At 38.4% G+C, this 23935-nt stretch overlaps 1 protein-coding gene across 2 annotated transcripts in view; it reads right to left on the bottom strand.

The window, feature by feature from the left end:
- Positions 1-23935, bottom strand: part of TBC1D8B (TBC1 domain family member 8B) — a 153655-nt gene that overhangs the window by 95287 nt on the left and 34433 nt on the right. For both annotated transcript variants that reach the window (XM_033945881.1, XM_033945880.1), the window contains exons 5-6: positions 18857-19097; positions 5024-5231 (exon numbers count right to left, since the gene is read on the bottom strand). In XM_033945881.1, the coding sequence (XP_033801772.1) occupies positions 5024-5231; positions 18857-19097 (449 nt within the window). The remainder of the gene's footprint in view (positions 1-5023; positions 5232-18856; positions 19098-23935) is intronic.

Raw genomic sequence — 23935 nt, 5'->3', positions numbered from 1 at the left:
CAGACAAAATATGGCCAGGTTAAAAATGGGCTGGATTTGGGCCGCGGGCCGTAGTTTGCCCATGTCTGTACTACAATGTACATTTTTAGCACATTTTATTAAATAGAACTCTTAAAGAACAATAAAACATTTTGATTAACTATAAGCAAATAGAAAAATGCATACTTTACTACTACTAACTTTAACTATACAAATCTTGTATCAAAAATAACCCTTTTTGATAGTTTGATATGTTTTATTCTACATTTATGTGCATTTCCAGAAAGGCAGAATATAAAAAGCATAGTTACTTACCATAACATGTGTTATCCAGGGACAGCAGGCAGATATTCTCACATGTGGGTGACGTCATCCACAGAGCCCCGGTACGGTCAGCTTTAAAAGTGCATCGTCACTTTAAGAACTCAAGAAAGTTCGCAAACTGCCTGCATTGTGCATGCGTCTTCCCGCCCAATGCAAGCTTGTGGCTCCTCAGTTCCGTAAGCAAGCTAAGAAGACAACTAAGGGAGGTGGGTGGGTTGTGAGAATATCTGCCTGCTGTCCCTGGATAAAACCTTTTACAGTAAGTAACTGTGCTTTATCCCAGGACAAGCAGGCAGCATATTCTCACATGTAGGTGACCTCTAAGCTAACCAGAATGGGATGGTGGAAGTGTTGGCCTTGTAGAAAATCAAATTTGAAATACTGAGAGGCTGAAGGGCCCATCCCGTCTGGACAAACGTTCCAGATAATAATGAAAGGTGAATGTATGAACTGAGGACCAAATAGCAGCTTTACATATTTCATTAATAGGAGTTGAGCTTAGGCATGCAAGGGAAGCTGCCATAGCTCAGATCTTGTGGACTGTGATGCAACTCCCAATTGCAGCCCAGCTTGATCATAAGAAAAAAATGATACCAATCGGTAACCCTATAGATATAATACTCTTGGATACAGGACATCTCAACTTATAAGGATCAAATGAGACGAAAAGTTGAGGAGAAGCTCTTTGAAACTGAATACTCTGTATTCTGTAAGTAGGAAACCCAGATTTGTTTGAAACAAGAGAGTGAAGAGCCATTTCTCCAGAAAGAGAATGAAGCGTAGGAAAGAATATTGAAAGTACGTTAGATCAATTTAGATGAATTCCATGACTACTTTTGAAGGAACTTCGAATGCCACTACCCTGTGGAAGAATCTAACTTTACATACTCTACACCCATGTTAGATTCCTCCTTAGACCATGAATAAGCAGATCCAGCCCGATACATTCTAGATAGGGGAAAGGATCAAGAGATAAGATGAAATTCCTGTAGACGTTGAGAAGGAAGGTAAAAAGGCAATTTCCGAACAAGATGCTTTACATAGCAGGAGATATAGAAATTGTGATTTGGCACTTTGACCGCCAACATGGAGTACTGGTAGAAAGGACCGCCAAAGGTGCCCATAGTGCGCCTTTCACACGGTGGTGGCACTGAGGTATAGAATCTTAATGGAATAGTTTTCTTTAAAAAAATAAAATAAAATAAACTCTACCACTAATGACTGGTATTTATTGTGACGGGGCCAGGAGTAAGCCTAGGGTTGGCAACCCGGCTCCCGACCCAAGCGCAAGTCTGAGTGCTCCTTGGAGGACCACTCTGGGTTAAACACAGCAGAAAAGAACAACTCCACAAATAATTGCCAGTTCCAAGTTTTATTACCCAGCTCAAAGGCACTGGGTCTAAGGCAGCCACACTGGCTGATGAGGCATGGAAAAGATTTATTATAAATAAAAGTTCTCTTTTATAGCAAGTCCCTGCTTCTTTCAGGAGAGAAAAAAAAGCCAAAACTATTTCCTTTTAAATATAATTTCTCTTTCTCTAGTGCTGCTGCCAGACTTTCACAGTTCTGGGCAGCCTTTGGGTTTCAAGACCCGCCCAAATCAAAGTTCAGCTGTCCCCTCCTTGGACTTGGAACAACTATTGTATTACGCCTTTGGTTGCTTCAGGAAGTTTTCCCCACCTGACCTCCTGAGTTCTAAATACCCCCACCACCCACTTTATTTCAGGGCAGGGGCTGGGAACCATCCACCCTTTGTTTTAATGGTCTAAGATTCCCCTCCCAAAGTTCCCACTATCAGGGCTGTGCAATGTCAGGTCACTGAATCCACTCCGGGCTTTACTTCTCCCTTCAAGGTTAGTTAGCAGTATCCCTTCCCCACTCACTATGCTTAGCTTGCATACAGGGATTCTGGTTTAATTTCTGCTACTAACCAAACCTCACATTCACCCCTCCAACACTCATTCATTATACAGTCCTTCCTAAGGACAGAACTGTTACTCTTAAGTACACTAGACCAGTGTTCTTCAACCTTTTTACACCTAAGGACTGGCAGAAATAGAATTATTTTGTGGACCGGTATCGGTCTGCAGACCGGCGGTTGAAGAACACTGGGCTAAGTCATGGGCCAGACCCTGCCCATCTCTACTCAGTCTCCACCCCAGACCCTGCCCCCATAGTCCTAATTGTAACACTATTTTTTCCATTCATTTTTCATATATACACATAATATAATATTATTAATAACGCATCAATCGCACTGTGGACCGGCAGTTGAAGAACACAGTTTTGGGCCTGATGCACATGCCGGCCCCGTGGACCGGCAGGAAATTTCTATGGACCTGTGGTTGAAGAACACTGCACTAGACCATTGTTTCAGAACAAACTTTCATTCCCCTCCCCCACCCAGTACCTTACTGACCCGTGCTGCAATCAGACACATACTCCAAGGCTTCAGGGCTGCAGTCCATGCCATTTCTCTCAGAGAGGTCTCCCTCTACCTCCATGAGAGACTCCTCACTTTCTGAATCTGGATACAGGCTGTCCTCTGAAGCAGCCTTTGGCAAGCCCTGCTCCTGGAGCTTTTCTCTTCCCCTTAGCCTCTGCTTGGGAAGCAAGGTTTTGCTAGTCTGCCAGTACTGTGGGTTAGGGAGTTTCTAAGCAGAGGGCTGCAAGACTGAGCTGCTAGCTTTTTGTTCCCTGCTCTGTAAGGCAGGCCCTTCCCTCCAAGTTCCTGATTGCCTCCTGGTGTGCTCAGCTGGCTGTGCTTTATGCTCCTGGGTAACTTTCACTGCTGCTCTAGCAAGGTTCTGCCTGTCAGCTCCACCCCTTTCCTTAGCCCTTACTGGGTCAGATTTCCTGAGCAGGGGTTTAGCTAGAGAGTTACCAGATGATTTATAAAAGGGATTATAGTGACCGGGAACAGGTATTCTGTTCTCCTCTGCCATTCCTTCTCTGTTCTGCCCTGCCTGTCTGCTCTTAGTACTGGGAACAGAGTTAATGGGCCGCTTCCTTGGCTTAGGAATAGGCACATTTGTTTGAGTGGCAGGGTTTAAAACAGGTTTTAAACCAGTGACAGGAGCTTCCCTGTCACATAATATATATAAAGTCAAAGTTTCTGGGAATCCCCATAATTGTAAGGGGAATTTCCAAGCTGTGTGGAAAAGAATATCCCTCTCGAATGATCTTTACAATCCACATGTGGTTATCACTTTCCAATGGGGAGTTGAGTTCAAGTGATTGAGGAAGAGGCTAAGAAAGAGAAACAGCAAAAAAGTTATTTTAGGAGGTTGATGACAATCTAAATCCTCCAAGTATTCAGCACTGTAAACAGAATCAGCTTCTAGCTTGAATGGTAGCTCTGTCCCCAACTACCTAATAAATATAGTGATAAAAAGTAGTTCAGAAGAAGATTTAGCTGTTGGTGGTACAGTTGAGTGAAAACTTTGTTGCAGACTCAAAGTCCTCAAAGTCTTCAATTGAATCAGACTGTATGTCTGAGGGAGATGAAGGCCTTGATGAAGAAATGCATCAAAAAGATTGATGCTTACTTCAAGACCGGAACCGGTCCGACGTTAGAAAGATGTATGATGCGAAGACGTTTTTCTCTTCGAAGAACGTGAGGAAGCAATGTTTACTATTTGAAGTATCCGAGGAGGAATGATGTTCATTGGATTGTCCATGAAGAACTGGACCGGAGGTGAGAGAATCGATATCTAGACATGGCCTGTCAATGTCACTCCGGAGAAACCAGCTGTGTTACCATAGGACCTGGTAGCCTTGTACTTAGGGTGAGCCAGTACCAAGGGAATCAATACTGGGGTAAGCAGTGTACATGCATCACCCAAACCCCTTCAGAATAGCGCATCAAGTTGTACCCAGAAGGAAAGCACCGGTACCTCGGGCTTATCTGCCAGTACCATTAGTGCCGCAGTTTGCATCGAAGAGGGTGACCTTAATAAGGATGCACACCTCAAGGTTGAGGCAAGCCGGAAACTGGTCATTGCTGCTTGGTCGGCATCAAGAGACTCAATGCAAAGTGACCTGCGACGCTGATGGGGAAGCTGGCGCTGATGTCTTCGACAATGAAGGTTTCTGATCGATGCCCATGTCGATCCCGAACAATCTTTCCTGGTGAAGTTTCTCAAAGATTTCTGCAGGATAGTACACCTAACACAAGTTCCACCCAGTGGTCTGGACAAAGGGACCTGGTTTTTTTTTTTTTTTTAGCCCATTTGCGTCCTGAATAAATAGTCGAAAAGACCGTGTTAGCCAACTCGCTGGCTGAGTAAAAATGAAAGCCAAAGCCCCTGAGAGAAAAAAAAAAAAAAAAGAGATGAAAAAATGTTCCTCTTCTTCATTTCTTTTAAAAAGAAATAAACTTAACACAATTAAAAAAAAAAAAATGCATGAGCGGGAAGGCAAATGGCAAAAAACTGAACAACGTTCAGAGATACGACTTCTTAGCTCCGCGGATAACTAAGAACTGAGGAGCCGTGAGTGTACATCGGGCGGGAAGGCACGTGCGCATGCGCAGTACGGGCAGTCCATACCAGGGCTCCATGGATGACATCACCCACATGTGAGAATATGCTGTCTGCTTATCCTGGGATAAACACTGGTTAAGTCAACAATAAAATAATTATGAGAAACAAGTGTGGTGAATTTTTCTCCTTTGGATTCAGACGCATGCATAATTTTTCACCATTTTCATTGGTATTACCTCACGTAAAGGAATGATCACACTGCAAAGATTCCCATCATGGCTGGCAAAGCAGATATAGTTCTCTGAAATGCACATCTTTCCCAGAGTGCTTGAGTGACTGAATGGTATCCACAAGAAACATTCATGGACTTCTTTTAAACTTTCCTCTTTAGGTAATCGAAAGTAGGCCCTGAACTGCTCACTGTGGGCTCGAGCTTCCAGACCACTAAACAAAATAACAGTAAAAAGTCAAAACAAACATCGGTTATTTCATCAATTTAAGATGCCTATAGCACACTTTCCATTAAAACTGGCTCATTTTTATCATACTTTTCTTCACTTCCATGGAAAGAAATAGCTATATTTGCAAATTAAGAAATGCCACTATTTTCAGTTAACACTCATTTCATATTATTTTATCATAAAACAGCAACTAATTGAACCTAGTCCAATTTTGGGCTGTGTGCAAGTTTCATGAGTAAAATATTAGAAATGTAATTAGTGAGAAACATCTGCTATATGCCTGTGCTTCTAAAATATTCAGTGCACTAAAAAGAGCCAGCCAAAACAATGTTTTGGATGAACTGCAACTTGAGCCTCTTTCAACAAATATATTAAGTAAAATTATCGAATATATGTCGATCCGAATATAAGTCAAGACCCCCAATTTTTCCCCTATAATGGAGGAAAAATGGTTGACTTGAATATAAGTTGGGCGGCTTAATATTCAAGTGCACTGCCAGGATCTGCACCCAGCCCCCTTCCCTCCCTCGCTCGCCACCCTGCCCCCCCCTGCCTGCCTGTCCATCGTACCTCCTCTGCTGCTGGAATCCCTGGTGGTCCAGAGGTGTAATGGGCAGGAGTGCACATTCTGCGCTCCTGCCCTGCTGCTAACCTGGTCGCTCATTGCCGCGAGTTCTGGCTTCAGCCGTTGAGCGGTACCATGTATGAGGGCACTTTGGCGCTGCTGCTTGACACTAAGCGGCTTTCTGAATGACTCCCGCGAATTCTCGCGAGTGAAAAAAAAAAAAATAAAAATAAATCTATCCACTTGTACCCGTTTTACACCACTCAGAAATTTGTAAACTTCAATCATATCTTCCCTCAACCACCTCTTTTCCAAGCTGAAGAGCCCTACCCTCTTTAGTCTTTCCTCATACAAGAGGAGTTACATCCCCTTTATCTTGGTCATTCTTCTCTGAACTTTTTCTAGTTCCGCTATATCTTTCTGAACGCAGTACTCAATGTGAGGTTGCACCAAGGAGCAATACTGAGGTATTATAATGGTCTCATTTACCATCCCAGTAATTTACATCGGAGAGACTCAGCTGGAGGAAGGTCCCGGTGCAGGCCTGCGATGCTGCCTCTTCAGTCGATGAAGCTTCTAAGATGTTGGTAGGCCTGGGGCAGAAAGCGAAAAAAGGGAGCATTGCAGGGTTGTTGTTTTTTTGCCGTTTGACCCGTGATAGGGAGGGAGGGAGTGGAGCTGTAGGATGCACAATCAGGAGGGAGGGGGGCTGCTGGACCCACGATCGTTAGGGGAGTTTCTGGATTCACAATTGTGTGGGGGGGAGGCTGCTGCTGCACCGGTGAAGGGGGGAGGGGGTTGCCTGGGCTGCTGGACCGGCTGGAGCTTGAATTTTTGCAAAGATACTAAAGCGATTCTAGAAGTTTTATCCAACCAAAGGAATTTTGTAAGGATCCCATTCAGTTTTTTATAAAAGGACGCTTGGAAATAAACTGGCAACACACTCATCTGGTAGAAAACTACAGGCAAAATGATCATTTTGATGGTTTGGACTCTCAACCACCAAGAAAGATGTAGTGGGGGGGCGTGGCTTGGAAGTGAAGCCGGATGGTCGGGTGAAAGAGCAGTTCCGCAGTAATAGGCTTAATAAAAGAGTAAATAAGCTACAAAAGTCTGTCTCCCTCCCATCTTCTGTCTGTCTTTCTTTCTATCTGTCTTTCTCCCTGCCCCCTATGCAGCAGCATTTCCCCCCACCCCACTTCTCTGTGCAGTAGCCACAGCATTTCGAACCCCCACACTTCCCTGTGCAGCAGCCGCAGCAGCAGCTTTCCCTCCCCCTCCATTTTTCTGTGCAGCAGCAACAGCATTTCCCTCCCCCCACTTCCCTTTACAGCAGCTGCAGCAGCATTCCCTCTCCCTCCATTTCCCTGTGCAGCAGCAAAAGCATTTCCCTCCCCCCACTTCCCTGTACAGCAGCTGCATCAGCATTCCCTCCCCCTCCATTTCCCTCCTCCCACCCCACTTCTCTGTGCAGCAGCAACAGCATTTCCCTCCCCCCACTTCCTCCGCCCACATCACTTCCCTATGCAGCAGCAGCAGTGTTTTCCCCTACTCCCCTTTTCCCTTCCCTTCCTGCGGTCCCGACAAACCTGCCGACTCCAGCAGCGTCTGCAGCACTCTACACACGCTGCTTCGGTGCCTTCTACTGCCCTGATGTACTCTGGCACGTCCCTGATGACATCGTCAAAAACGCAGCAGAGCAAATCAGGGCAGTAGAAGGCCCCGAAGCAGCATGTGTAGAGTGCTGCGGACGCTGCTGGAGTCAGCAGGTTTGTTGGGACCATGGGAAGGGGGGGGGTGGCAAGGGACTAAGTGAGCCGGTCAGACAGCGGGAAGGGATGAGAGGGTCAGACTGCGATGGGAAGATCAACGGGGGTTCGGGTGCGTCGAGGAGGGGTGCTACGCTTTCAGAACGGCTCCCTTAGTTGTTTTGCGAAGTTTATTTTTTAGTTCAAAGTCGTTGTCGCGGCTCCTCTCTCGATCCCCGCCTGCATCGGAAGCCTTCTCCGATGCAGGTGTGGCTCGAGAGAGGAGCCGCCGCGGCGGTTTTGAACTTAAAAATAAACTTTGTCCATCAAGTATAAAGCATCCGGAGCCAGCAAGCCCGCACATCACCTTGGGGTCTGCGAGAGAGAGATCTGTTGTAAGCGCGCATGCGCACTCCTGACAACCACAGACCTACAGATCTGGGATCAGGGGGCAGTAAGAGTGTGCATGCGCGTTTAGCATTTTATTATTATAGATATTATTTTTTTTTAACTTGAAGTTATCTATATGTAATGATATCATTTGACAAATGGAATCATTTTTGAATCAACTATTTAAACTGTTAATGAAGCAAGATAAAAGAAGATGAGATTCACTTTAGAAAGCCTCCACTAGAATGTTCAGGCTATATGCAAATAACTCTTGAGACATGGAATATAGGAAGGAAGATGGATTCATCATTCTATTTCTGAATAAGAAATACAGTAAAGAATTGGAGCAATGGATATGATGCTAATTCAAACAGTCATGATGTAAAAGGTCACTCGGGGGCAGTAGGAAGCTGGGAGGGGGAGACTTATGTTAAGGACCCATACGGTTTGTTCTGTGTCTCCATCACCTAAGTGTTGGCCTACGCTGACTATGTTATCCTGCAGCACATCCTCCTGCTTAAATACGCCGGCACTGTCTGGTGTCCATTCTATGCTGTTGTGTTTAACTTCATTTGTCTTCATACTTCTGGCTTGCCACACATGGGCTGCTTTTTCTTATCCAGGCACGATCCCCCTTACTGACATCAATTTCTCAGACCTAAGAAGCGGTATGCAGTGCAAGAACGACCGGGGGTAGGATTGGGCGGTCTGAAATCGCTGTGAAACCTACCGGCTTTCATGAGCTTAACACTGTCGTATCTGTCACTATTGTGTCCGGCGAATGGATCATCACTGCCACTGGATAAATAATTGTGCTGGAGAAATTAACCAAAAATATTTCATAAAGTTTCTTTTCTATACAAGAGTTAAGGTCAAATGGAAGAAGCAGGAACTACATATCCCAGGATGCAATGAGAATTAAAAACTAGGTCACTTGACAGCTCCAAAGGTTAGACAGCTAAACAGCTGGCGTTTATTTGCTCAAGTTAAAGGCACAATAAGATGATACAAGGCTTGACTGAATCTCCAGCAACTTTATAGAAAAAGAAAATAATACCATTTTTCAAGAACGAAATATGATTAAGAATATGAGTCTGGAATCAGATGAAATGAAAATTAGTTCAAAGACGGTGTGAACTTAAGAATTCAAAATGATATCTGACTGGAAAATAAGAATAATTCAATGTGAATTTTACTGGCAGATAGAAGTTAACAAACCTCTTATAGAAAGATTCAGTAAGATGTATGAACATCATCCGCGTTATCTGAATGACTTGGTAAAAGCTCAGAAGATATATTCTGTACAGTGTTTCCAGTACAGGCCGGATTTCTAGAAATAGTTTGAAAGCACTCCTTCTAACTTCCTGTTGAAGATAACTAGTTTCTGTATTCTTTACAAAAAGTTTTAACCCTTTTTGTTTCTGTGACTTAAATATTGTCTACTGCGGTAGAATTAATAGTTATTTCAGAATTTTGTATACTGGGAGCTTCTAGTGGAAATAGGAAGGCCAAAGTTCAATGTGTCTATGATGCTACAAACAGTTTATTGCTTCTAACAGATAAAATGATAGCAGTGTACAGTGTCTTTAAAACTAATTCAGATTGGCTGATAAAAGAAAAGGAAAATCAGAACGGCAAAGTGCAGATTACATTTTTAATATTGCTAGATGGGTTTCAAGATGCTTGGTATAATCTGATTTATGGTATTTGTAACAGATGTATTAAAAGAGTTATAGAGCACAGAATAAGAAGATTTTAATAAGATTGAAAAGATCTTGGAAATTATAATTAATCTCTCAACAGAGCATGAGTCTCTGAGGGAAGGTATATTGGATGCAGCTCGAGATACAGAGGATTTATATTTTACTATTATAAGATTAAACGGTAACTAGACACAGGAATATATAAAAAGGGAAAGGTTAAAGATTTTGATTTTATTTTGATAAGTATATTGGTTGATGGTTATAATGATATACTGAATTGAAAAGTAAAACATTAAATAGAGATAAGTTCAAAAAGATATTATAAAGTTAATTAGTTATGTAATTGAGATATTTTAAATTGAATTACATATTCAAGGGGTGCTGGTGGTTTAACAACACAAGGGAATTAAGTTCATATGATCTAATCTAATCTAATCCTTAGGTTTGTATACCGCATCATCTCCATAATATATTTGAGATTATATTGGAAATTAGCAAAATTTTATTTTAAATATGAGTTTAGTATTGTATTATACTCAGAATTATAATATTATAACATCTATTGTGATTTTATAGTATGAATAGCATTTTAAAGATGTAATGTTTTGTGTAGATGCATAAACTAGTATCTTGAAAGAATTATATATAATTTATGATTAATAATGAAATAATTGGATAGCTTATGATAATTGAATAGCTTATGATAATATTAAGATTAATTAATTTTGCCTGTAAGGAGTTTCTCATCACCTGGTCTCTCATGTGCGTTTCCAAGTTCTCACAATGAATTGGGGAGGGATGGGGAGGTATGGGAGGGAGATATGGGGAAATGGGATTAAGGGAGCTGAGGGATTTTATTTCAGGTGTTAATTTTGGGGAAAATGAATATTTATTTAACACCCATTATAATTTGATATTGTTACATTTTATATAAAATATAATGGATTTTAAAATATTTTCATTAAATGTTAATGGCCTCAACCATCCAATTGAGAGAAAACCCCCCACTATTATTTTTAAAACAACAGAATGCAGATATTTGCTATATCCAAGAGACTCATTTGTCTGAAATAAGAGTCTAAAAAAATTAGAGAGAGATTGGGCAAAGCATTGGTTTTTTTGCCCCTGCTATTGGAAAGAAGGCTGGAGTAGCTATTTTAATAAATAAGAAATGTACTGCATTATTTAAATTGGCTGCTTCAGATCCTTTAGGAAGATGGGTACATGTAGACATGAGCATGGGAAATACTACGATGGCGCTCTTCAATGTATATCCCCCTAATTCAAATCAAAATGAACTTTTCAAGACTCTACAACAACTGGTATTACCACTGACTGCTTCTAATTTAATAGTGGCTGGGGACTTTAATGCTGTTATGGATCCTTTGATGGATAAAAAACCTATTAGAATTATGAAATCATTAGGACTAGATAATTTTGCACAGTCTTGTGACTTGAAGGATATATGGCAAATACTTCATTTTGATGGTCGGGAATTTTCTTTTTGCTCTTATGTTCATAAATCCTTTTCAAGAATAAATTACATTTTTGTTTCAAATCAATTAGTACAACAAATAAAGCAAGCCTCCATAGATCCAATTATTTTATCTGATCATGGAGGGGTTGGGTTGAACTAAAAATTGTTGATCAGGATAATAGTAGATCAATATGGAGATTTGATAATACATTGCTTACGGAACCAAAATTTTGTGAAGATTTTACATTAAAAATGAAAGAATATTTCCAAATTAATACTACAAAAAAAATATCTATGGAAACTTTATGGGATGCTTTTAAGGCAACCATAAAAGGTCATATTATCTCATTTTTGGCATATCTTAAGAAACAGGTCAAAAGTCAATTTTTAGATCTGCAGCAAGAAATTAAACTTTTGGAGTCAAAATTGATTGATAAATGGGAATATTCTACTTTACAGGCTCTTTTAAAAGCTAAATGTAAATATAATGAGATTTCTTCTAAACTGGTAAGGAAAGTTTTATTTTCTCAACAAGCTTTGTATTATGGAAATTCAACTAAGGCGGGAAGATTTTGGCAAATTATCTTAAAGCAAAAAAAAGGAAGACAAAAATAATTGCCATTAAAGATGAAAAAGGTGATACACTCAAGTTGAACCTATTTTAAAACAATTTTTAAAATTTTATAAAGCTCTTTATTCTTCTGAGCCTTATTTAGATAAAGAAAAAGATAGTTTAGAGTTTTTAAAAATATTAGAGGGACCTAAAGTTCCTGAGCATATAAAAGGAAGTTTAGAAGAACCTATATCACTAAAAGAATTGCAAACAGTGTTGAAGTCCCTTATAGTTGGATCTGCTACAGGTGGTGATGGTTTCACGGTAGAGTTTTATAAATAGTTTCAAAATACTTTATTGCCTTATCTGCTAAATTTATATCAGACTCAAATAAAGGTTGTATTACAGGCACTATGGTTGAATCTTTAACTATAGTTTTGCCAAAGCCAAATAAAGATCCTACATTGGTTTCAAATTACAGGCCTATTTCTTTAATTAATGTAGATATACTCTTTTATTAAGCCTATTACTGCGGAGCTGCTCTTTCACCCGACTATCCGGCTGCGCTTCCAAGCCACGCCCCCTGGCTAAACTTTTGGCTTTACGCTTAGCTAAGGCTCTCCCTTATATTATTGGTATGTACCAAGCAGGATTCGTTGCTCAAAGACATTCTTCTAATAATACCAGATTAGCCTTTCATATGTTATATCTAACAAAAGCCATGAAAGATCCTGCCTTTTCTGTATCCTTAGATACAAAGAAAGCCTTTGATCGAGTAGAATGGACCTTCATGTATCAGGCTATGGAATAGTTTGGAATAGATTCGGGATTTATACAAATGATTCAAACCTTGTATAGTTCCCCTGCTGCTAGATTATATATTAATAATAACTTTTCAGAATGCTTTAATTTACAGAGGGGGACTTAGACAAGGTTGTCCCTTGTCTCCTTTGCTTTTTGATATTGTATTGGAACCCTTGTTGCTAGCTATTCAACAAGTGAAGGAGATCCAGGGTATTCCTTATTCAGAACTTTTAATATAAAGTCTCTGCTTATGCAGAGGATATACTGCTTCATTTGAGAAATCCTGAAACAACCATCCCATGTTTACTTGAATTGATAGAGAAATTTGGAAAATTTTCTTTTTTTTTATTTTAATTTTTTATTCATTTTTACATATTACAACAAGTGTAACAGAAAAAGACATATGATCTTATAAATATACACTTGATTTTCCTTAATATAACATTTAAAATACAACATATCATTCTATATTCATATTCTATAATATCTTGAATATTATGTAATATATCCAATATGTAAGACAATTAATATTAAAATAGAAAACCTTCCCATCCCCTCCCCACCCATTGCAGAAATACCAACCTAATACAGCAAAAATATTGAGAAATTCATATATATTATGAGATGAATAAAATAATACCCACCCACACCTTAAAATTTTCAGGATATAAGATAAATTGGAGCAAATCAGAAATTCTTCCACTTAATGTGAATTGTACAAAAGGTTTATTTGATTTATTTCCCTTTATGTGGAAAGAAGATGGAATAAAGTATTTAGGCATTTGGATAAAAAATATGCTGGAAGAAACAATGAAAGTGAATGAAAAATCTTTATTACTGAAGTTAACAGAAATGTGTGAGCAATGGAATCCTTTATATTTATCTTGGTGGGGGAGAGTACAAACTGTTAAAATGATGATTTTGCCTGTGGTTTGTTACCAAATGGGTATGATACCAGTTTTTTTTCAGGGGTCTTTTCTACAAAAAGTTAAATAGTATTCTTACAAAATGTATTTGGCTGGAATTGCTAGAATTGCTTTAGTGTCTTTACAAAGACCAATTGTGGAGGGAGGGGTAAATTTTCCCAATTTTTATAGGTATCATCAAATCCTATATTATGCGCCAAGGTATGTATTGGGTCCTCCCAGAGCTCATTGAAAATATTCCAGATTGGATATGGTTGGAATGGCGACTCATGTTTCCTCTGCGACTAAACCATGTTCTTAGTATCAAAATGCCTAGGATATATAAAGAAAACAGAATATTAGTAGATACATGGAAAACCTTAAGATATGTGAATAACCTAACACCTATTCCAATACATAAATCAACAAATCAAACTATAAGGCTTAACTCCAAGATTCAAATTGGCAGATTTAAGATCATCTGGAAGTATTGGGTAATGCCAGGTATACGTACTTTAAAGCAGTGTTTTTCAACCTTTTTTGGGCAAAGGCACACTTGTTTCATGAAAAAAATCACAAGGCATACCACCATTAGAAAATGTTAAAAAATTTAACTCTGTGCCTATATTGACTATATATAAAGTAATTCTCTTGAATAGGAATCAAATAAACACAAAGAAAGTATTTTATAATTACTTTATTATGAAATATTAAGTAAGCAGAATAGTGAAAAATTATAAAATACTTTATTCAGTGCGAAACCTGGGCCTGTTTGGCTGAACACAAAGCTGATATTCTGGCTGGAATCGAAGAAAGACACACACGTAGCTCTTCGTCAACAGCTCTCAGTCTCTCTCTGTATTTGGTTTTTATAGCATACAAAAATAGACAAATATACCCTCCATCCTTTTTATTAAACCACAATAGCAGTTTTTAGCGCAGGGAGCTGCGCTGAATGCCCAGCACTGCTCTTGACACTCATAGGCTCCCTGCGCTAAAAACCACTATTGCGGTTTAGTAAAAGGTGACCATATTGTAAAATATAGACAGCAGATATAAATTCAGAACTGTGCATAGTAAGTGAAGGGAAGTTTTCATCTCTGGGAATTTACCCAGTTAACTATTAAGTTATTTGGGCAAATTCCTTTGAAAACTGTGGTAATATTGCCTCCACTTTGCTAAATTTAAAATAAAATCATTTTTCCTACCTTGTCTGGTGATTTCTGGTTGCACTTTCTTCTTCTGACTGTGCATCCAATCTTTCTTCCCTTCTATCAGCCTGTATGCTTTCTCTCCTCCACACCTCATTCCCTCCCCCAACTTTTTCTTCCTCTCTCCCTGACCTTTCTTTCTTTTTTTCTGTTTCTCTTCTTTCCTTCTGTTTCCCTGCCTGCCCCCTTTCTTTCTTTCTCCCTGCCGTTCCCCAAGCCACTGCCACTGCCATCGGGGAACAGGACCCACCAATGGATAACAGGCCCCAAACGCATGCTCTCCCTGACGTCAATTCTGCAATCGGAGAGGAAGTTCCGCCCAGCCAGGCAGCGATTGGCTGGCCCGAACTTCCTCTCCGACTGCAGAATTGACGTCGGGGAGAAGAAGACTTATCGGCTCGATAGATTAGATCGCCAAGACAAAGTGAGTCCTGGGTGATCGACTCACTTTGCCTTGGCGAGCTATTGGCGCCCCTGCCTCGGGCCCCCTGTCAGCTCCGGGCCCCTGAATGCAGGACTGGTAGTACTGCCCTGATGGCGGCCCTGCGGCACACCAGGCAACATCTCACGGCACACTAGTGTGCCGCGGAACAGCGGTTGAAAAACACTGCTTTAAAGGATGCTATATCTAATGGTAACCTGCTTGACTTTTCACAGTTGCAACATAAATTTGGTCTTAATAAATCACAGAGTTTTAGATGGTTGCAACTGAAGCAGGCCATTCAGGCAAGGTTCCCTGAATGGAAAAATCTTAATAATCAATATAATTTTGAGTTCTTATGCTTTCAGGTGGACTTCTTGGGACACCAGGCCGCACAGTGGTATAAATTGATATCTGGATTTATGAATAAAAAAACCAAAAACTGGTTTTCGGGACATTTGGAGTATTGAGATTAAGCATCAAATTACTGCATCTCAATGGCCACGAATTTGGTCTTGGAGGATGAGATGTACAATATCTGCATCTATGAGACAAACTTGTTTTTTTCTGTTACATAGAGCATAGTTGTTGGCATTGTCATCTCGAAGCTGGGACTTTAGATCATATATTATTCTATTGTCCCATTTATTTTGGCTTTTTGGAAATCAATAAGGGGCCATATAAATAGGTTATTAGAAAATCCGGTGGCTTTAACATATGATACTATTTTATTTGGCATGTCAATGAGAGTGAAGAGTCAGATTTCTTCAAAAAAACAATAAGCTTTTACTTATTATGACAGGAGTTGCCATTCAACAGATTACATTTAATTGGAGCAGATTAAATTACAGTTTTTGGTGGAATTCTTTGTCATCTACATAAAATGGAAAGAACATTAGCCACACAGAAAGGATATTTTAGTAAATTTGTTTGGGGACCATTAGGGGACCATTAACAGATTATTGTAATGAGTAGTTAACATTTTCCCTTAATAATACGATTGAAATGATGGGATAGGGATGGAGGGTTTCTGATTCTTTATTAAATGTTTGGATTAAAAGGAAAAATTATATTGTATAATATATGTGAATGCATATGATATGGGAGGGATAGGAGGGAGGGGGTTATAATTTCATTAATTTAAGTTGATTGTAATAGAATATCAAGTGGTGTTTTTAAGTTCAAATGTTATTTCTTGATACACTTGTTGTAAGATGAAAAAATGAATAAAGATTAAAAAAAAAAAAGAAAGATGTGGGTTCCAATGCTCACACATTTCTTTGACTTTCAATAATAAGGATTTTTCATTTACTGTCATTGTGTCTTCCAATGTTCTTTGAATCATGATGCCCAAATATTTTATACCCTCTTCCTTCCAAAGGAATAGGAATGGGCCAAGTAAACCTTTTACACAATGCACATTTAATGGAAGAACTTCCGATTTGCTCCAATTTATTTTGTAACCAGAAAATTCAGGATTCTTCAAATGAAGCAAAATATCATCTGCATAAGCCGAAACCTTATTTCGACCTGCATATTGAATTCCCTGTATCTCCTTTGCATGCTGAATGGCCAACAAAGGTTCTAAAACAATATCAAAAAGCAAAAAAGATAAGGGACATCCTTGTCTAACTCCCCTCTTGAGATAAAATTGCTCCAAGAATGTATTATTAATATATAATCTGGCAGAAGGGGAACTATACAAGGTTTGAATCATTTGAATAAATCTGGATCCTATTCCAAACCAATCCATTGCTTGGTACATAAAAGTCCATTCTACACAATCAAAGGCCTTTTCTGCATCCAAAGAGACAAAGAAGGCTGGTTCCTCTATTATTTTTGCTAAATTTAGCATATGAAGTGCCAATCTGGTATTATTTGCAGAATGTTTTTGAGCAATGAAACGTTTGGTTCATACCAATCGTAAAAGGGAGAGCCTTAGCTAATCTTAGAGCAAATAATTTAGACAGGATTTTCAAATCCACATTAATTAAAGAAATAGGCCTGTAGCTTGAAACCAACATGGGATCTCTGTTTGGCTTTGGCAAAACAATGGTTAATGCTTCTGCCCTAGTACCTGATATTCAACCCCTTAGTCAGCTGTAATTGATATAAATTTAAAAGATGAGGTAATAGTATATTTTGAAAAGATATGAAAAACTCCACTGTGAATCCATCACTACCCGGAGCGGATCCAACTCTGAGAGACTTCAATGCTGCCTGGAGTTCCTTAAATGATATAGGCGCTTCAAGATTTCCTCTTATATGCTCTGGAATTTTTGGCCCATTAATTAAGTTTAAAAATTCTCTTCCTTCAATTTCTTTCTCAGAATAAAGCTCAGAAGAATATAAAGCTTTATTATGATCCAAAAATTGTTTTAAAACATCCCCAATATGGGTATGAATTTTACCTTTTTCATCTTTAATGGCCGCAATCTTTACTTTTATTTTTTTTGCTTTAAGATAATTAGTCAATAATATTCCCATTTTATTTGAGTTTCCATAATACAGAGCCTGCTGAGAAAACAAATCTTTCCTAGCCAATTGTGAGGAAATCTCATTATATTTATATTTAGCTTTCAACAGGGCATTCAAAGTATCTTGCTCCCATTTCAAAACCAATTGTGACTCTAAAGTGAAAGTAGTTTCTCCAATTGGGAAAATTCTAATTTAAGTAATTTCCTAATATGCGCCGAATATGAAATAATCTGCCCTTGCACTGTATCTTTGAAAGCATCCCATATAGTTTCCAAAGAGATTTCCTCTGAAGTGTTGAATTGAAAATATTAATTCATTTTTAATTTAATTTCCTCAAGAAATTTTGAATCTGCAAGCAGTGCATTATTAAACCTTCAAACAGATCTATCAGAATCTTCTTCAGTGAACTGATATTCTATCCAAATTCCAGCATGCTCCAACAAAAGAATCGGATCTATGTTGGCCTTTGTAACCTGTTGGATTAAATGATCCAAAACAAAAAAATAATCAATTCTTGAAAACGATTTATGAACTTGGGGACAAAATGAAAATTCACGAGCATTAAAATGAAAAATCCGCCATATATCTTTTAATTCACATGTATGTATGAGATTATCCAGACCTAATGATTTTAATTGTCTACTTGGTTGTATATTCTCCTTTTAATTCTTTTTTTATTTCCTGTTATCCTCTCTCAAATTATTGTGGTCTATATAAATGAATAGATATTTCTTTTTTTTCTTTCTTTTTGGAAATTATGGATCTGATTCAAGTTGTAATTATTATGCTTGACTGTAAATAAGAAATGTGATAAAATAATTTTTTTTTTTTTTTAAAGAAAGGACATCCAAAATTGCTAAAACATAGTAAAAAGATTAAGAGGGAAACGGGGAACAATAGTCCTGTACAGCATTCACTTAGAAGACCTGTAGGCTACAAAAACTTGAAAAGACACAAGCCACAATAAAATTGTGGGGAGAAATTCTAACGAGCATCTTCACTGTTCTGCGGAACAGACAGCCCAGCCTTGCACATGCGTATTGGGGGCTTCAAGGTTTCTTGAAAAGATGCTGGGAAATTTCCCATGCCAGGCTCTATTGGATGATGCCATCCAAAACAGATATACATGTTAATAGGTTGCCCTGCTTGTCCTTGGAGAAATATTGAACCAAACGTTATTAGCAATCAAATCAACCAACACAGATCATAAATAAGGGTCCATAAAAATATTGGTTAGTGTAAACTTGCTAAACAACAATAAAAAAACTCAACAACTAGTAATTCCTTGTTAATTTATGCATCAATCTCAATCTGAACAAGTATAAATGACAGAAATGGCAATAAAGATCTCACCGTTTTGTGATCTGTAAAGGGTCACTGAGAACTAAATCATTTTCAAAGGTTTCCTTGTCAAAAAGTCTTTTTACACAGTAGTTTGCAAGCTGTTCCATAAGCAGGAATGTTTCATTAATGTGTAGTAGCATCGAAAAGTAGTGATCCTCTCCTCTACAGCACACATGTATGCTTTCTGTCAGAAGGACAGTTGAGGTTTTTTCAAGTCTGGAGATTTCATCCCATGAGATTATGAGCTTTACTGCACACAAATAAAAACAATTAATTAAAATTCACATTTTCTCCTCATATTTGCTTTTTTAAGCTTTCCAACACAATGGAAAGTTAAGAGATTATGCATAAAGGATAGAAAAAAATATCTGTCTGAGAGCAAATTAACTCTGAAAATGTATGGAAACCCTAAATTTGCCATGGAGAAAATTGCTTTTTTTAAAAAAAAAAATTCTTTATTCATTTTTAAAACCTTGGACATGCATTTTTAAGGGGAAAAAATGGTATTCATTCATCTCAGTATTTTGTTAATGGCTCCCAAATATCCTAAAATTTCTTAAAATTCCCTTGCTGCACAGCAATTACCCTTTCCATTTTAAATATGTGAGATAGAGTTCCACCAAAAGCTATAATTCAGACGATCCCAATTTTTCCAATTTCTCATGATATGCTGTATGGCAACCCTTTCACAATGAGTAATAACTTGTTATTATTAGAAGATATTTGGCTCCTAGCTCTCATTGATGTATCAAACAACACAGTATCATATGATAATGCCACCAGATTTTCCAACAAGCTATTTATTTGACCCCAAATTGATTTCCAAAAAGCATGTATCAATGGACAATAAAATAGCAAATGATCTAATGTCCCAGCTTCAAGATGACAGTGCCAGCATCTATTAGACTTAGAGCTATCTAACTTCTGTAAACAAACTGGGGTCCAAAATGCTCTATGTAACAGGAAAAAAACAAGTTTGTCTCATAGATGCAGACACCATACATCTCACCCTCCAAGCCGAAATTTGTGTCCATTGAGACACAGTAGTTTGATGCTTAAACTCAATGCTCCAAATGTCACAAAGACTAGTCTTTGGTTTCTTATTCAAAAATCCTGATATTAATTCATACCACTGAGTGGCCTGGTATCCCAGAAAGTCCACCTGAAAACATAAGAGCGGCAGACTATACTGATTACTAAGATTTTTCCATTTAGGGAACCCCACCTGAATGGCCTGCTTCAACTGCAGCCATCTATAATTTTGTGATTTATTAAGACCAAATTTGTGCTGTAATTGTGAAAAATCAAGCAGCTTACCATGAGAAATAACATCATCCAAAGTACGTATACTTGCCTTCATCCAATACATCCAGATGACCTTAAATTCGCCAATTTGAATCTTGGAGTTCAGCCACATGGTCTGATAAGTTGATTTATGAACTGAATAGGTGTTAAATTATTCACACATTTTAGGGTTTTCCATGTATCTACTAATATTCTATTGTCCTTATATATCCTAGCCATCTTAATATGCTGGAAGAAACAATGAAAATGAATGAAAAATCTTTATTACCGAAGGTAACAGAAATGTGTGAGCAGTGGAATTCTTTACATTTATCTTGGTGGGGGAGAGTACAAACTGTTAAAATGATGATCTTGCCTGTGGTTTGTTACCAAATGGGTATACCACCAGTTTTTTTTCAGGGGTCTTTCTACAAAAAGTTAAATAGTATTCTTACAAAATGTATTTGGCTGGGTAAAATTGCTAGAATTGCTTTAGTGTCTTTACAAAGACCAATTGTGGAGGGAGGGATAAATTTTCCCAATTTTTATAGGTATCATCAAATCCTATATTATGCGCCAAGGTATGTGTTGGGTCCTTCCAGAGCCCATTGAAAATATTCCAGATTGGAAATGGTTGGAATGGCGACTCATGTTTCCTCTGCGACTAAACCATGTTCTTAGTATCAAAATGCCTAGGATATATAAAGAAAACAGAATATTAGTAGATACATGGAAAACCTTAAGATATGTGAATAACCTAACACCTATTCCAATACATAAATCAACATATCAAACTATATGGCTTAACTCCAAGATTCAAATTGGCAGATTTAAGATCATCTGGAAGTATTGGGTAATGCCAGGTATAAGTACTTTAAAGGATGTTATATCTAATGGTAAGCTGCTTGACTTTTCACAGTTGCAACATAAATTTGGTCTTAATAAGTCACAGAGTTTTAGATGGTTGCAACTGAAGCAGGCCATTCAGGCGGGGTTCCCTGATTGAAAAAATCTTAATAATCAATATAGTTTGGAGTTCTTATGCTTTCAGGTGGACTCTACCTCCCCAAACACACGCACCCCCCATCCCCCCAATCCTCCCATAGGTCTTCCCAGACCTACCTTATAAATTAGTGGTGGTCTAGTGGTATAAGTTGAGGCAGGAGTGATCAATCCTCAGTCAGTCCTACCCATGCCTTCTCCATTGTCAAAATGGCTGTTGTGAGAGTACCGCAGCCATTTTGAAATTTGTGAACAATGGAACCCATTGCATTTGTCTTGGTGGGGGAGAGTTCAGACTGTTAAAATGATGATTTTGCCTGTAGTTTGCTATCAAATGAGTATGTTACCAATTTATTTTCAGGGGTCCTTTTATAAGAAATTAAATAGTATTCTATCAAAATTTATTTGGCTTGGGATATCTGCAAGAATTGCTATGGTATATTTACAAAAGCTAATTGTGGAGGGTGGGGTAAATTTTCCAAACTTCTATAGGTATCACCAAGCCTATATTATGCGTCAAGATATGTACTGGATCCTCCCAGAACTCATGAAAGCATTTCCGGATTGGTTGATATTAGAATGTCAACTCATATTTCCTTTGAAATTAAAAACAAAAATAAACTCCAAAAACCTGCCAAAGAAACTTAACAAGATACCAAAAAAAGAGGCAGTAAAGATCAATCAGTCCTCAAAGAGACTGCTCACTGACAAGGTAATTGTGAACACACAAATAGTGGAACTCCAGAAAGTAATTAATGTAATTTAGTAAAGGAGTGCCCTCAGTGTGATAAAGCAGCAAAGGGAGCAATACTCCTACGCTTCACATCATGAGACAAGGACAACCAGTCCCTGCCCCCACACCATCATGGGGTACTTCCAAGGTGTGTGATATAAATCAATAGAAGTGCAAAAAGTGCAAAAAATAAAGCACAAAGCAACAAACACAAGTGAGGTCAATCAAACAGTCTCTTAGAGAACCTCCCCCAGAAAACTCCCACAAGAATCAAAACGCCGACTTAGCTGGAGATAGGTGGTAAAACGGTCTCCCAAAAGCAAGAAGATCCGCAGGATAACAAGGTCAACCAGGCATGGTTTCGGGAACAAAAACTCCATTCTTCAGGAACCAGAATAACTAGACTCTGAAGACCATCGAGCCGGCTGGGGGAGGGAGATGTACAGTGTCAGCATCTCTGAGACAGAGACTTGGCTTTTCCTGTTACATAGAGCATTCTGAACCCCAGTGCGTTTACAAAAATTAGATTGCTTTAAGTCTAATAGATGTTGGCACTGTCATCTCGAAGCTGGTACGTTAGATCATTTATTATTTTTCTGTCTTTTTATACATAATTTTTGGAAATCTATATGGAGTCAAATTAATAATTTACTTGAGAATCATATGATACGATATTAGTTGGTATATCATTGAGGAAAAAGAGTCAAATAGCCTCTAAAAACAATAAACTTTAACTCATAATGACAGGAGTTGCCATTCAACAAATTACGAGAAATTGGAAAAATTATGATAGATTAAGTTATAGTTTTTGGTGGAGAAAATATTAGCTATTCAACAGGACGTTATAAAAAAATTTATTGATGTTTGGGAGCCATTAACAAATTATTGTAAGGATTGATTATAATGAATTATTTATTTATTTGTTTCTCCCCTTTTATTTATTGAAATATTGGGTGGGGGGAGGATGGGATTAATGTTAAATTATCTGAAACTATCAGAATATATTGGAGGGAGGGAGGGAGGGAAGAATTATATTATGATTTCAATGTCTATATGATTAATAAGTTATATTAAAGTGTATATGGTTGTATTATGATTCACTTGTTGAAAGTTTAAAAATGAATAAAGAATTTAAAAAAAAAAAAAAGAAATTTGATCTAGTATGGCCAGGAACAATTCCTAGTTGTGTCTGTCCATGCTATTCCAGTCTCAAAATGGCTGCTGTGATCTCTAGAAGCAGAATTGCAAGACTGTTGCTGGGGTCATGGCTGTCATTTTGACAATGGAAATGGCATGGTCAGAAGTGACTGGGGAACATTCCTGCCCCAACTACACTACTAGACTATCAGCCACAATAAGGAAGGCCTTTGGGGGGGGGCGCCTACAGGGAATGGGGCAGGCCAGGGCAGCTGAACTGTAGTACTGATTTAGAGTTGTAGACACCAGTTTCAGCTAATCTACTTAAAATCTTAAAAACCTTAAAAATCTGTTTGGCACTGTTTCTCACAGCTGAAGTCACTGACTAAGCACCACTCAACACACCATGCACGCAGTCATTTAGGTATTGTTTTTATACCATCTTCTTTCTAATTAGGGATCCTCCATCTTTTTGAATTCTGTCAGTTTATTTCCACTACCTCCCTAGCTTTAACCACCCGCTCCACGTAAAAATACACACTGGTGTTAGAACTAATTCCATGAAGCATTTTCCACATACCTTTCTCATCACACAGCACCCTCCCCTCCTACTGCTGCTCTCCTATCCCTGTTGAACTGATGCTTACCAATTCAGATATGTATTTTATTTGTTGAAAATTCTCCCATAAAATCTAGTGAAAGAACCATATAGCTTTATTAATAGATGCTAGAGAATGACACGGGGACCACTTTGTTATGATAAAATACTGTAAAAGGTGGGTTGCAAATCAATGATTGAAATTCACTCACTCGATGAGCAGAAGTGATGGAAATCAGGAAGATCACTTTCCAAGTCAGAAACTTAAGATGTGAAGAAGTCAGTGGTTCAAATAGCAATTTCATCAGATTGGCAAGGACAACATTAAGATCCC

This window comes from Geotrypetes seraphini, chromosome 5 (assembly GCF_902459505.1).
Source record: "Geotrypetes seraphini chromosome 5, aGeoSer1.1, whole genome shotgun sequence".
Classification (NCBI taxonomy): domain Eukaryota; kingdom Metazoa; phylum Chordata; class Amphibia; order Gymnophiona; family Dermophiidae; genus Geotrypetes; species Geotrypetes seraphini.
Note: the sequence above shows the minus strand (reverse complement) of the source record. Positions and strands in the feature narration are given on the sequence as shown.